This window comes from Polypterus senegalus, chromosome 1, assembly GCF_016835505.1.
Source record: "Polypterus senegalus isolate Bchr_013 chromosome 1, ASM1683550v1, whole genome shotgun sequence".
NCBI classification, from domain to species: Eukaryota; Metazoa; Chordata; class Cladistia; order Polypteriformes; family Polypteridae; genus Polypterus; species Polypterus senegalus.
Genome location: NC_053154.1, coordinates 181,261,606 through 181,277,902, shown reverse-complemented (window position 1 = coordinate 181,277,902; position 16,297 = coordinate 181,261,606). Strand labels below are relative to the sequence as shown.

The 16,297-nt window shown below is 38.8% G+C and overlaps 1 protein-coding gene across 1 annotated transcript in view; it reads left to right on the top strand.

Annotated features, from left to right (window-relative positions):
- The first annotated feature begins 3,076 nt into the window (after positions 1 to 3,076).
- Positions 3,077 to 16,297, top strand: part of pnpla2 (patatin-like phospholipase domain containing 2) — a 114,861-nt gene continuing 101,640 nt past the window's right edge. Inside the window, exon 1 of the mRNA XM_039764010.1 lies at positions 3,077 to 3,615. Within this exon, the coding sequence (XP_039619944.1) occupies positions 3,429 to 3,615 (187 nt within the window). The 5' untranslated portion in view covers positions 3,077 to 3,428. The remainder of the gene's footprint in view (positions 3,616 to 16,297) is intronic.

Sequence of the window (16,297 nt, the reverse complement as noted above, 5' to 3'; positions counted from 1 at the left end):
TCCAGACCCAAAGCACAGGCTTGGAGGTGGTGTATGAAAAATAGAAGAGAAAGTAGGAGTGAATGATTTTTAGAACAGAAAAGCCTAGGAACAAGGCTAGGAAGGATTTTAATCAGATAAAACAGATGAAAGATGAGCAACGTGTGGTCTTGAGTAAACATGATAAGATCAAGAATAGATGGATGGGATATTTTGAAAAGCTGTTGAATGAATAAAATCCAAGGGTGGTGTTTTGGATGGAGCCCCAAATAAATGGCTAGTACCATGAATACAGAAGGAGGAAGGAAAGAAGGCACTGAAAAGAATGAAGATTTGAAGGCAAAAGGACTAGTTGAAGAGTCTAATAGAACAGGGAATAGATATGTTGTGGAATCTAATGCATGAGGTCTATGAACAGCAGGGAACACCAGTGCAGTGGAGAAACAGTGTGAATGTTCCCATTTAGAAGGAGAAAGACATTCCAGGATGTGGAATGTATAGAGGGATAAAGGTGAACATTTATCGTTTAGCTAAAACATACAAAGGAAACTTGGTAAAGGATTATAGAAAGAAGGTTTAGGAAAGAGACAATTTTGTTTTATGCCAGAGAGAGGAACAACTGAGGCAGTCTTTCCATTGAGGCAGCTCATACAGAAGCATTGAGAGAAACAGAAAGGCTTGCATATGGTATTTATTGATTTGGAGAAGGCTTATGATAGAATGTCACAGCAAGAGGTCTGGAGGTGCATGAGAGGGAAATGATTACCAGAGAAGCGTGTGAGGATTGTCCAGGATATGTACATTATGTGGGAGTGAGGACTTGGGTTAAAAGCAGTGTAGAGGTAACAGACAAAATCCCAGTTAGAGTAGATCGGCACCAGGGATCTTCTTAAGTCCTCACCTTATTATATATTGACCTGTGGCGTGAAAGATAAATACTCCAGTTACGTGCTTTTTGCTGATTACATTGTGTTGTGTAGCACCAGAAAGTGGAGAGGAAAAGGAACAAATGATTAAACATAAATAAGAAGACATAATATTTAAGGTTTAATGTTAATATTGATCAGGATTAAGAAGATAGCCTTCAGGGACGAGCTATTGGAAAGAGTAGATACGTTTAAATATCTACAATCAGTTGTAGCCTAAGATGCAGAGATAACCCACAGAGTGCAGTGTAGATGGAAAAAAGGAGTATTGTGCAATTGAAGAATTAAAGTGAAGGTTAACGGTATGGTTTTTAAGATAGTGGCAAGACCAGAAATGAGACACGGGCAGTAAAGGGAGCACAGAAGAAATAAGATGTGGTAGAAATAATAATGTTGATATAAATTGTGGAGTTACAGAAAAGAACAGAATAAAAAATGAGACAATCAAAGGTATGACAATTGTTGGAGATATGTACATGAAAGTACAGAAAATTAGGCTTAAGTGGTATGGGCATATGATGAGTAGATACAATGAATATGTGAGGAAAAGAGTGATGGAAATGGAAGTACAGGAGAAGAGAAAGCAAGGGAGGCCAAAGCAGGGGTGGATGGATAAAGTGAAAGAAGATTTGAAGGAACAGGGTTTGACTAGGGAAGATGAGCAGGACAAAGCTGTATGAAGAACGCTGATCAGGCACATTGAACCTACATAGAATGGGTAAAAGATGAAGAAGAAGCAATAAGGGACAAGCTCTTGAGCCTGATGCTGCCAGAATAACGTTTCTTTGTATGGTTTGGATTGGGGTGGGGTTTTAGTGGGACTGATAAATGAACAGACTGCCTCATCAGTTTTGGAGAAAAGGATACCAAATGTCACCAAAAGTGATATTTCTGCACAGCTGAAATGGCCAGTTCAAATGAACACCGTTATGTAAGTATGAATATATGCAGCAGCTTTAAAAACTTTGAGTTTATTTCCCAACATTTGCATATCATAAATGGGGTAAAGGGCATTATTGGCAATTTTATTTTCATTTTAAGTCTGTGCTTGTTATTTGTTTAGCAACTTAATTGGACTACCTAATTACAATAGTTGTAGATATTTCAAATATAGCGGTTTTATTTTGCATTAAATTTATAAATATGCTGTCAGAAGAATCTATGAATCTGATCAGGTAGGTGTTACATAGTAGGAAGTCAAGTAAATATAACCATTATACTTTTTTCTTTTTTAAATCATTTTAGAGCAGAGGTCAAGCTGCTGAAGTATCAATAAAAAAAGTTTTAACTTTTACATTTTAGTAGTAAATGATCGTTGTTGCTTCAATGTTTATTGAGATTGAAAGCTTAAGAAAGGTAAAGAATTATTATACTTGGGAATAGCTGCAAAGGCTCCGTTTTAACTTAAATATTACCACCTACATAACAATTTAGACACCCACTACCTTTTCCCCTAGCGACATCCCTGGAATAGGCAGGTTCAAAATATAAATGGATGAATAGATGGATTCGGGAATTTATTTTGATTCACCCCTGTGCTGAAAAAGTTGGTGTACTCAAGTAAGAACCTAAATTGTTGTCCGAAAACGCATAAAGCAGCTATTTAATAATCATCATTTCATAAAATAAATTAAGAACCTATCTGGAAAATGTGCACCTTAGTGAAATTTAAATTCTACATAAACTATACGCACACTCGTACATTCCGTGACATTCATACAGTAAATTCTGCTTTGTCTGAAAGTACAGCATTCTCTGATCCTATTATGTATAGTAAACCGGTAAAGACTTTTAAAACGCGCTTCGTATAGTAATGCGGTGTGATTTTAACATTACAAGTTGTATTCAAGATCACAGGCCACAAAATTAACGACGTAGATCTATTAGTTAACTGCACGTTATTTGACATGTGATAAAGTTGACCCGTTCCACTTGTTATTCATGTACAGTATTTGTGCAATGCTTGTTTTGCGTGCATCGGTGCATATACAGCCTGATTTATCTGTCTTCTTTCGTTAATTCCGCTACAATTCCTATCCTTGTTTGTCCTGGATGCATCCAGGGTGTTGCACGTGAGGGGGCCTCGGGCGCTCTTTCAGGTGGGGCGTTGTTGTGGCTTGTTTTTCGATTGGCTCCAAATGAATTCTTCACCGCCCACTGCACTGGAGCTTTGAGAACAACATGCACCGCCCTGTTCGAATTGTCATTGAGGCCGAGCGTTCGACAACAGCGAAGGACTAACTTGAACATCTGCGTTAGAAGATTCATCTGGACAGCTGCGGAAAGGCGATCCTGCGTCAACTGTAAAAAGCAGTGTGACGACAGAAAGCGAAATAAAACCTTGTGTGTCACGACACGGACACATCTGACATCCGAGAATGATGATACAATGTGAACTGCCGAGAGTAGCGAACAGTGAAACACCGCACTGACAAGTGCAGCTAGTGAACTTGGACGACGTACTGCCGGCTCTTCCGTTTCTTTCTTTCCCCCCAGCCGAGCCTGTGTCCAGCTTATATTAGTATGTTTCCTCTGGACTCACCGTGGAACATTTCGTTTGCGGGCTGTGGCTTTTTGGGCATATATCACATTGGTGTTGCCAGCTGCCTACGGGAACATGCCCCCTTCCTAGTAGAAAATGCCAGAAACATCTACGGGGCCTCGGCAGGGGCGCTGACCGCTACTGCTCTGGTGAGCGGCGCTTGTTTGGGTGAGTGAAACTGGATGGAGTCAGGTGGGCAGACCAGAGCTTATTTGGACTTCCGCTCCATCAACTATAACTTTGACTTCCAAATTAGTATACAGTAGTCATGGCTGTGCTTAAAGGAGTTCTCAGAAAAAGGAGAACTAATGTCACATGCAGCGCTTGTTGTTATATGTATCGCATATATTAAAGGAAAAAACGTTTTTAAAAGTTTGCGTACAATTTAGCATTAATGTCAGTCAGGGCCACATTACTGTATTAAAGCAGCTTGCAAAATATGAAATTTTAGAGTTTCTCCAGTAGTTATTAAATTAATGGTTTATAAATCATGGTTGACAACCGGTGTCGATGCGACCAGTTCTTTGCGTGAAGCGGCCCTTAGATTGTATTGTGTTATCATTAGTATGTTTGGGGTGCCACAGGATATTGTTGTTCTCTACAGTATGTGTAGGCTTTGGGGAGGTAGTGCGTATTCTTTTGCAGTTTTATTTGTTGCACTAAAACATGCAGCAGGATGGAGACCCGTCGCTCTATAAGAACCACCAGGTTTTGCGATTCGATTACAAAACCTTTTTAATCACTAGGCTTAAAAAGAAATTAACTTCATGGGTGATTACCGGGGTCGTCCTCTTTTGTTATGTATATGTTTTGGGGCTTTTGCTGCAGTTTACACCAAACTTGCTTGACAACAGAAATCTGTACGAATAAATTCATTATGTGTGATACTTCTGCTGGTAATTGGGGCACACATTCCAAGCAGAACTGAACATTTGACTTATGTAGTTGTATAATAAGCTAACAGATCGTAGTACTAGTTAGTGTAGCCATTTTTGTTGCAGAATAATGTTGGTGTGTTTACAGTTATTTTTATTTTTGTTCTTTTTTTGCTTTATGATTATTATATTGACAGTCTTCTTCAGTGTAAGGTGTCACATCATGGTCCGCCTAACTGGGTAATGAGTTAAAGGCAAGGAAATGCATTATAAAAAACACTCACAGTAAGGCTAAAACAAGTCTGCCTCTTACAGTGATTACAAGTTCTTCTTTCTAGTATTAATAAAGTCAAAGACATTGCATTTCAGGTAAAATACAACTGTTAAATACAATCCTGGTCACAATTATTGGCATTTTTTTGTATAACTTTAAGAGTATATTCAGAAATAAATGGAAATGTACCAAATTTGTATCATCAGAATATTTTGATGTCATTGGCTATCCATCCATCCATCCATCCATTATCCAACCCGCTATATCCTAACTACAGGGTCACGGGGGTCTGCTGGAGCCAATCCCAGCTAACACAGGACGCAAGGCAGGAAACAAACCAGGGCACACACACACTATGGACAATTTAGAATTGCCAGTGCACCTAACCTGGATGACTTTGGACTGTGGGAATAAACAGGAGCACCCGGAGGAAACCCACGCAGACACAGGGAGAACATGCAAACTCCACAGAGGGAGGACCCGGGAAGTGAACCGCCCGTCATTGGCTATCCTGAGTTCTTAAACCAAAAAATGTTATTGCTGAAATTACAAGTAGTCATTTCAAAGAAGAAACAAGAAATATGACATGGACAGTAATAAAAGTACTCCTCCTTAATATTTGGCAGTGATACTGTCTCCAAACATTTTTTTGTAGCTATCTATAATCTTCTTGCACCAGTCAGTTTGAATTTTCTCCCACTCTTTCTTTGCAATTTGTTCCAGCTTTTGAATGTTTGCAGGATTCCTTTTCCCCAGTGGCAGATTTCAGCTCTTTACACAGATTTTCAATGGGATTGAGATCAGGACTCATTACTGGTCAGTTTAAAACAGTACATTTTTTGTTTTCAACTATTCCTGTGTGCTTTTGAATGTGTGCTTTGGGTGTTTATCTTGCAAGAGAAGCCATACTTTTTGACTCAAACCTAGTTTTCTTACACGGGGTAGCACATTTAGCTCTAAAATACCTAGGTAATCCTCTGATTTCATGATTTCTGTGATAGGGTCAAGGCCTTTAGTTCCAGAAGCAGCAAAGCAGCCCCACAACATTATGGATACTCTACTATGCTTAATTGTAGGTAGGGTGTTTTTTAATAAGCTTAATTTTGCAGTCTATAAACAAATTGCTGGTGTGCCTTGTCAAACAGCTGTAGTTTGGTTTAATCTGTCCACAGAACATTTACCCAAAAGGATTGTTTTTTTGTCCAGGTACTCTCTGGCAAAGATCAATCATTCCTTTTGATGTCTTTTTTTTTTTTTTTCCCAGCAGCAGCGTCCTCCTTGGCCTTTGCCCATAAAGCCCTTCTTGGTTTAGTGTGTGGCATATAGTACATGTTGAAACCATGACTCCAGATTGTTCTAGCACAGCCTTTAGGTCTTTGGATGTTTTACGTGGTGTTTTTTCCACAGTTCACTCCAACTGTTGAAGAATTCTCTAATCACTTTTTCTCTTTCCTTCACTACCAGGGAGATTTTTGACAGTTCTATACTTAGCAAAACTCTTAGCAATGTTGCACACTGTTGAAATAGTGATACCAAGGTCTTTGGAGATGGCTTTATAGCCTTTAGCGGTTATGTGTTTGATGATAATAGCATTTCTGATGTTCTCCGAGAACTCTCTTGCCTTCACCATTGTGAAAATGGAACAGGGAGTAACATGAGGCTTTTTAAAGCACCAAAGGCATCATTTGTTGGCTAATTAAAGTCATGTAGGCACATACAATTTATTGCAGGGGAGTCTAATTTCCAATTTCTTTCAGATGAGTCAAATGTAATGATTTTTTCATATTGATTTAAAGGGTGCCAATACCAGTGTCATGGCAATCTTTTGGTTCTTCTAGTTTTTTCCTGCTATTGTTTAATAAAATTGTTGTTTTATCATGTGCTATTCTGTACCAAACATGAATATCTATAGACCATAGCTATTTCACTAGATTATTTTTCCCCCCAGAAGATATTGTACATGTTGTATATTCCATTGGTGCCAATAATGGTGACTGGGAAAGTATAAGGCGCTCAACTCTATCTTATGTCTTTGGTTTCCACCATGAACTGTTTTCTTCCTCGTGAAACAAAATACAAGACCAAATGTTTTAATTCCTTTGGCGGTCATGCAAAATGCAAAAAGTGTCACACCTTATACATTATATTAGGTACTGAGATTTAACATATGTTTGTTACATGGCAGAGGATATACCCTAGACATAGGCTACAGTTTGTTACACATTTCAACTGTGTAACTAATGTATTTTAAATTATATATACATGTATTCTGTATGTAAATTAAGTTATATCTAAACAGAAAAGTTGCTATGTTGACCATCAACCTTCAATAATTTCAGTGATGCTGCAAAACACTTATGTGTTAGCAGAAAGGTCTACACATCAGTCAATGATGTGGTGCAGATAATTCAATTAACTGAGCAATGGTGGTAACTGAACAGTAACTTCCAAACTAGAATGATTATTAAACCAAGGCACTACTTTTGTTCCCTTGGTAATCAAAGAATAATGAAATTCATTTTAGAAAAATGTCTAGAAAAAATTCTGGCTATAGTTATTTATGATAGGTCATTCTATCTGATAGTTTTTAAAACGGAATGCAAGTAATAATATAAAATGACTTTATATGTAAAAAAAGAAAACAAGTAAGCATTGTTACAATGATTTCTTTTTAATTGATTATGTTGTTTATTGTGGTGTTGTATCAGAGGTGATTTGACCACAATACGTAAACTATAGGCTGGCACATGAGTGAGGTGGGCCCCGCCCCTTCCCCTCGGCCTGCTGCATGTCTCTCAGATTCATGCAAATAAATCAGTACCTCAAAATAAACTAAAATATATAGTGCAATGAGGGAAGTCACAAAAACAACTGGAATGTTCAAGTAAATTATAGAATACTAGGGGGCTTCGCTCACCCACCCCCGTGTTTGGTTTACCGGTATACAATACAATACAATACAATTTATTTTTTGTATAGCCCAAAATCACACAAGAAGTGCCGCAATGGGCTTTAACAGGCCCTGCCTCATGACAGCCCCCCAGCCTTGACCATCAAAGAAGACCAGAAAAAGCTCCCAAAAAAAAAACTCTTGTAGGGAAAAAATCGAAGAAACCTTGGGAAAGGCAGTTCAAAGAGAGACAGGCCCCTTTCCAGGTAGGTTGGGCATGCAGTGGGTGTCAAAAAGAAGGGGGACAATACAGTACAATACATAGAACTGAATAAATCCTCAATACTGTACAGTATAAAAATAAAAATTCTAGAAGTATGGAGTAGAATTTCACATTAGATGATCTCACATAATATGATTTGGATTTGTTTAGAGTCCTGGAGGCCTCATTCATCAAGCTGCCGTTCCCATTTAGCCATTCCACATCTGAAATAGCACTAATCCAATGAAAGGACCCAACTTTCCCACGATTACTGCGACCCTCCATCAGGGATGACTTTACTTTAGGCAGGCAATATACAATTTAAAGAGATTGCTATTTTCTTGGGTATTGTTACATAGGCAGTATTTTCACTTTTACTTTAAAAATTTTTGTAAAAACAATACTTATTTTCGGCCCAATGCACGGTTACATCTCGTCCTCACTGCTCGCATTGTGAAGCGGAGGGGCGGCTGAACACACGCTAAGGATTTGCCGTCGCATCATCTGCTGTCTTCCTGCTGCTGGCTAGCTGCACGTTTTGCTTGTCTCTTGTCGTTGTTTTAAGAGCTGTGAGCACATGATGCTTGTCTGACAGATGCAATCCAACAACTGCTAGGGTTAGATGTCTGTGGGCTTGCTTTAAATGATGGGTCACTGCCTGGTCTTGCGTGACGTTGTAAAAACAATAGTTGTCCTTTATTTACGGCCCCGGGTGTGGTTATATTCTTCCTTGCTGGATGTAAAACACTGCTCGTGTGCGGTGCGTTTGATTGGCCGCTGTCGTCCTGCCCTTCGTTCTTTTTAAAGTCTTTACAGCTGTTGTCCTTTTTCCTACTTTGTGTCTCTGCTGCTCGCGCTGTGATCGCTTCTCTGTCATCATAAATATACACCTGACTGATTTGTGTTTTCTTTGAAATTAAACTTATCGTTACTTTAACTGTTGCGGGTCCGCAGATTCTCATCCATTATTGTGTAAATCTACGTTTTGTGCATTGAATGATGTTCACTGAGACACCTGTATCTGTGTGTGCTGCTTCCCTTTACACTACTGTTTTTTTTTTTTCTTTTCCCATTCTCTTTCATCTCATGGTTCTTTTATTTGTCTTTCGTGATCTTAACGTGAAGATCATGTATTGTCTACTAGTCATTCATTCCACAGAATTTTTTTTTTATAATCAAGAGAAAACCCGACTTTGTATATTCCAGCACTGACTTTATATATTCAAGTTTTGACTTTATATATTCCGACAGTGATTTTATATAATCAAGTTTTGACTTTATATAATTGCTAATGACTTTATATATACAAGTTTTGACTTTATATAGTTAAATATAGTCATCATTGCATAACTTTTTCTTTACCATAGAAATTTAAAGACTAAATTCAACTTCCATTCCTAACAAAGATATTTCTGGCGACTAAATAGAAGCTACTTATATCCAAATTCGAGCTATTGAGCTGTCACCTGCCTGCCTGAATAAATCACCCTCGCTTCGCTCTTACTTTTTTACCGTTCATTTAATCATGGCTAGTGGCAGAAATGGAATAAAATGGAAGGAGGATTACACTGAGTATGGCTTTACCAAAACAATTATTGATGGCGAATCGATAATTCATAAAGCTTCAATTGGTGATCTGTTTTTCTGTGTTAACCTCATATTTTTTCATACTTCTTCTCAAACCAAGGGGGTGCCAGGGTAAAATGAATCAGGAAGCGATGATCAATGTAATCGGTGTACCAGGAAATCATGCATTGACAGAAGTTCCCCTTTGCTTGTGATTAAATGCGTGATTTTTTAACGCGATATGGAGCACATGCATCTAAGCTTCTCAGCTGTGCTTGTGCTAAGAAAAGGAAACATTTTAAAAATAACACGATTGTCAATGTAACTTTTTGTAAGTAGTGCCTGGAGGATTCAGTGTGGAGAAACTCTAGACACAGCACGTGTATTAACTTGTGGATTTTTCTGTGAGTATTTGGTGGCAGCGTCACAAAGTCGTAACACTGTGTTAGCTGCGGAGTGCAGCTCATAGGGAAATGAGGTGAATGGGAGGGGAGATGATGACGTGACTCCCCACCCCTTAACTGTCAATCCCCCACAAACAGTCTCTCGGAATTTGCATAAGCACAGCCTCTCACCTACAATTTTAACTTAGTTACAAAGTGATCAAAACTCTCATTTATATCCTGCGTCCTCTCATTAAACTTGTATCCCGCATTACCCGTGGGCATAACAAACGCCAGCGGCAGCCTGTCTCTGAACTTAATTTAAACTTTAGGTTTACACCTTGCTTTGTTTCCGAAGTAGCAGCACTCATGAATATGGTTGTATATGTCACTTGCTCGCTTCTTATTGTTTCGCTGCCTTCTGAATTATATAATGCATGTTTTCTTCAGTGCCTTTTTGGAGCTCTTCCTGGTTTTCTACGTACTGCGTTGACAGTCAGTTCACGTGATTACGTGGGAGGCGTGATGATTTCACACGAAACTCCTCCCCCCACGCCTTTCGAGCTCAACTCCATTACAGTATATGTAGAAAAATAGCTTCCAGTTATGACCATTACGCGTAGAATTTCGAAATGAAACCTGCCCAACTTTTGTAATATATATCTATAGATCTATATATCTATACACATATCTATACACAGTTATATATATATATATATATATATATATATATATATATATACAGTAATCCTCCTCGATCTCCTCGGGGTTTGCGTTCCAGAACCCCAGCGATAGATGAAAATCGCAAGTACAAACCATATGTTTGTATGGTTATTTTTATATATTTTAAGCCCTTAGAAACTCTCCCACACTGTTAACATTATTAGAGCCCTCTAGACATGAAATAACACATTTTAGTCAAAAGTTTAAACTGTCCTCCATGACAAGACAGAGATGACAGTTTTTTCTCACAATTAAAAGAATGCAAATAGATCTTCTCTTTAGGAGCAGAGAATTTCAGAGGGAGAGAGAGCTTCGCAAAGAAAAACAAACAATCAAAAATCAATACTTGTGCTTTAAAGTTTGCCTTTAGCCTCTCTGCTCACATCTCCTCCGTCAGCGCAGAGAGCGTCAGAGAGAGAGAGAGCGGCGAGATTAAAGCAAACAATCCAAAAATCAATAAGTGTGTTTTGGAAGCACCGTGATAAAGCAGCATTTCTTAGAGGTGCGTTAGTATCCACTAGGCAAACAGCTTCTGTGCAAGCAGCCCTCTGCTCACAGCCCCTCCGTCAGGCGCAGAGAATGTCAGAGAGGGTGAGAGAGATGCAGAGACAAGAAAACAATCAAGTTCCGAGCGGGAAGCATATCTTATAGCATTGAGGAGTTTTATTTAATATGTAATACATGTTCTGATTTGGTAGCTTCTAAGCCATCCGCCAATAGTGTCCCTTGTATGAAATCAACAGGGCAAACAAACTGAGGAAGCAAGTACCATAAATTAAAAGACCCATTGTCCGCAGAAATCCGCGAACCATCGAAAAATCCGTCATATGTATTTAGATATTCTTACATTTAAAATCCGCGATAGAGTGAAGCCGCGAAAGTCGAAGCGCGATATAGCGAGGGATTACTGTGTATATATATATATATGCACACACACACATATATACATACTGTATGTACACATATATATATACAAATCTACATATATATATCTACATATATATATATTAGGGGTGGGACTCGATTAAAAAAATTAATCCAATTAATTAGAGGCTGTGTAAGAATTAATCTTGATTAATCGTATGTAATCGCACGTAAATTTGCCCCAAATGCAAATGTTTTTTTTTAATTTAAAAGGGTTTTAGTGGGACAGAATCAAATAATAGACATGGACATGAATATTGTAAACTGAAGCTGTTTTAATTTCTGAAAAAAAGCTTTAAACTGCATTTGAATTCAAAACAGAAACAAAAATATCATCCCTGGTTAAAATTGGGCAGACTTAAAAATAAAGTGGTAGTTTAAGTACTTTAAGTACATTTTCAGAATAGTATTGTCTTTAAATAATAATAACCAAAATTTCAACATAAAGTGCAGTTTTCTTCTTAAAAAAATAAGTCAGAAACATAAAAGGTAATTTGACCAACTTACTCTTTAAACTCTGAGTAACATTAGCCAAAATTATTTTGTACATTAGGCTAAAACAGTGTGATCATTGAACATTTTGTAATTAGATGTAATTAGAATTACTAACGGTCACGGAAGTCCAATGATCCCCAGTAAGAGCCACAAAGTCCGCTTTCTGTAATGCATCTAATTTTGCTTGCTTTTCAGTGTGCACAAAACCATGCTTTTATCAAGGCTTTCGGGTAGTCGAAATGATCAGTCGTAGGAACGCTTTATTCCGACTCTAACATTTTTGTAGATGTGATGTGTGCATCAGTGTAATGGATGTACCAGGAAATCATGCATTGACAAAAGTTCTCGTTTGCTTGGAATTGAAAGTGTGATTAAATCGTTATTTTTTAGCGCGTTATGGAGTACATGCATGAAGCTTCTCAGCTGTGCTTGTGCTAAGAAAGGGAAAATTTTAAAAATAGCGTAACATGATTCTGCGTTAACCTAATATTTTTCATACGTCCCAAACCAAGGAGATCGAAGGTAAAATGAAGCGGGTAGCGTACATACTCAGTGCATCCCCTCTCGGGAATCGAACCTCGAATAGGCGAGAAGACTCTACAATTGCGCCACAGCGTGTGGCTTGTCTATCTGAGTATGTACTGTAGATCGGGTATATATATACATTTATATATATATACCGCGTATCGCAGTGGAGAAGTAGAAGTTATGAAAAGAAAAGGGAACATTTTAAAAATAGCGTAACATGATTGTCAATATACAGTAATTGTTTTGTGAGTGTTATTGAATGTTGCTGTCATCAAGGATTTGATTATCATTATTTCTTTCAATCAGGCTCGTATTTGTGCGATGTGTTGTGTTCAAGTTACATTCCGTGTTTGTCAATCGTTGTAAAGATAAGAGGTTTCATTCATCGATTAGTTTCTTACTGCATCAATAAACAGCTCGTCTTCCTCTTTATCTGAGATGTGACAAACTGCATGCACGGGGTTTTTTTTTACACTGTCTTCCTTTAGCGGGACATTCACTTTTTCCACCGTGTGCTTTGTTTCGCAGTAGCTGCACTTATGAATATGATTGTATGTATCAGGCGCTTCATATTTTTTGCTGCCTTCTCAATTGTGTAATTCGGTTTTGTTCAGCACTCTTTGGAACTGTTGCTTTTGTCTGTGCACTGCGTCAGTTCCGTGAGCAGCTTGGTGTTCTTGCATCGAAGGTTCCCAGCTGTGCTGGTGCCATCTCGTGTAATGTCAGCTAAGACCCGGCACTTAAAAGTTTCTCTCGCAGTTTCAATGAGTTTGTGCCAAACACCACCCTGACCATCTCATCTTCCTCTGCATAAGCACAGTCCTTCACCCGTGAATATTTACCGGCAGTGTTTGTATTGGATTGCGCTGATGGGGCCTTATATGGGCAGGCACTAAATTACAAGCGCTAGTGGCAGCCTGTCTATGAACTTAATTTAATATAAACTTACGGTTCACGCCGTGCTTTGTTTCCGCAGTAGCTATACTTATGAATATGCTTGTATGCATCATTTGCTTCATAATGTTTTCTGCCTTCTCAATTGTGAAATGGCGTTTTGTGCTCATCGCTGTTTGGAGTTCTTCCTTGTTCTCTACGTACTTACGTAGGAGGCGTGATGATGTCACACGAAACTCCGCCCCCCACGGCCATCTCTAACTCAACTCCATTACATTATATGGAAAAATAGCTTCCAGTTATGACCCTTACTCGTAGAATTTCGAAATGAAACCTGCCTAACTTTTGTAAGTAAGCTGTAAGGAATAAGCCTGCCAAATTTCAGCCTTCTACCTACACGGGAAGTTGGAGAATTAGTGATGAGTCAGTGAGTGAGTGAGTGAGGGCTTTGCCTTTTATTAGTATATATATATAGATAGATATAGATATAGATATATATATCTATATAGATATATGTAGATATACAAACCGGATTCCAAAAAAGTTGGGACACTATACAAATCGTGAATAAAAACTGAATGCAATGATGTGGGGGTGCCAACTTCTAATATTTTATTCAGAATAGAACATAAATCACGGAACAAAAGTTTAAACTGAGAAAATGTATCATTTTAAGGGAAAAATATGTTGATTCAGAAATGGTGTCAACAAATCCCAAAAAAGTTGGGACAAGGCCATTTTCACCACTGTGTGGCATCTCCCCTTCTTCTTACAACACTCAACAGACGTCTGGGGACCGAGGAGACCAGTTTCTCAAGTTTAGAAATAGGAATGCTCTCCCATTCTTGTCTAATACAGGCCTCTAACTGTTCAATCGTCTTGGGCCTTCTTTGTCGCACCTTCCTCTTTATGATGTGCCAAATGTTCTCTATAGGTGAAAGATCTGGACTGCAGACTGGCCATTTCAGTACCCGGATCCTTCTCCTACGCAGCCATGATGTTGTGATGTATGCAGAATGTGGTCTGGCATTATCTTGTTGAAAAATGCAGGGTCTTCCCTGAAAGAGATGACGTCTGGATGGGAGCATATGTTGTTCTAGAACCTGAATATATTTTTCTGCATTGATGGTGCCTTTCCAGACATGCAAGCTGCCCATGCCACACACACTCATGCAACCCCATACCATCAGAGATGCAGGCTTCTGAACTGAGCCTTGATAACAACTTGGGTTGTCCTTGTCCTCTTTGGTCCGGATGACATGGCGTCCCAGATTTCCAAAAGAACTTGAATCGTGACTCGTCTGACCACAGAACAGTCTTCCATTTTGCCACACTCCATTTTAAATGATCCCTGGCCCTGTGAAAACGCCTGAGCTTGTGGATCTTGCTTAGAAATGGCTTCTTCTTTGAACTGTAGAGTTTCAGCTGGCAACGGTGATGGCACGGTGGATTGTGTTCACTGACAATGATTTCTGGAAGTATTCCTGAGCCCATTCTGTGATTTCCTTTACAGTAGCATTCCTGTTTGTGGTGCAGTGTCATTTAAGGGCCCAGAGATCATGGGCATCCAGTATGGTTTTACGGCCTTGACCCTTACACACAGAGATTGTTCCAGATTCTCTGAATCTTGGATGATGTTATGCACAGTTGATGATGATAGATGCAAAGTCTTTGCAATTTTAAGCTGGGTAACACCTTTCTGATATTGCTCCACTATCTTTCTGCGCAACATTGTGGGAATTGGTGATCCTCTACCCATCTTGGCTTCTGAGAGACACTGCCACCCTGAGAAGCTCTTTTTATACCCAATCATGTTACCAATTGACCTAATTAGTGTTTATTGGTCTTCCAGCTCTTCGTTCTGCTCAAATTTACTTTTTCCAGCCTTTTATTGCTACTTGTCCCAATTTTTTGGGATTTGTTGACACCTTGAAATTTTGAATCAACATATTTTTCCTTTAAAATGATACATTTACTCGGATTAAACGTTTGATCTGTCATCTACGTTCTATTACAAATAAAATATTGACATTTGCCATCTCCACATCATTGCATTCAGTTTTTATTCACAATTTGTTTAGTGTCCCAACTTTTTTGGAATCCGGTTTGGAATCTATACATATATATATATATATATATATATATATATATATATATATATATATATATATATATATATATATATATATATATATATATATATATATATAATAGATGCTCTATTGGGTTGAGATCTGGTGACTGTGGGGGCCATTTTAGTACAGTGAACTCATTGTCATGTTCAAGAAACCAATTTGAAATGATTCGAGCGTTGTGACATGGTGCATTATCCTTCTGGAAGTAGCCATCAGAGGATGGGTACATGGTGGTCATGAAAGGGATGGACATGGTCAGAAACAATGCTCAGGTAGCCCGTGGCATTTAAGCGATGCCCAATTGGCACTAAGGGGCCTAAAGTGTGCCAAGAAAACATCCCCCACACCATTACACCACCACCACCAGCCTGCACAGTGGTATCAAGGCATGATGGATCCATGTTCTCATTCTGTTTACGCCAAATTCTGACTCTACCATTTGAATGTCTCAACAGAAATCGAGACTCATCAGACCACGCAACATTTTTCCAGTCTTCAGCTGTCCAATTTTGGTGAGCTTGTGCAAATTGTAGCCTATTTTTCCTATTTGTAGTGGAGATGAGTGGTACCCGGTGGGGTCTTCTGCTGTTGTAGCCCATCCGCCTCAAGGTTGTGCATGTTGTGGCTTCACAAATGCTTTGCTGCATACCTCGGTTGTAATGAGTGGTTATTTCAGTCAAAGTTGCTCTTCTATCAGCTTGAATCAGTCGGCCCATTCTCCTCTGACCTCTAGCATCAACAAGGCATTTTCACCCACAGGACTGCGCATACTGGATGTTTTTCCCTTTTCACACCATTCTTTGTAAATCCTAGAAATGGTTGTGCGTGAAAATCCCAGTAACTGAGCAGATTGTGAAATACTCAGACCGGCCCGTCTGGCACCAACAACCATGCCACGCTC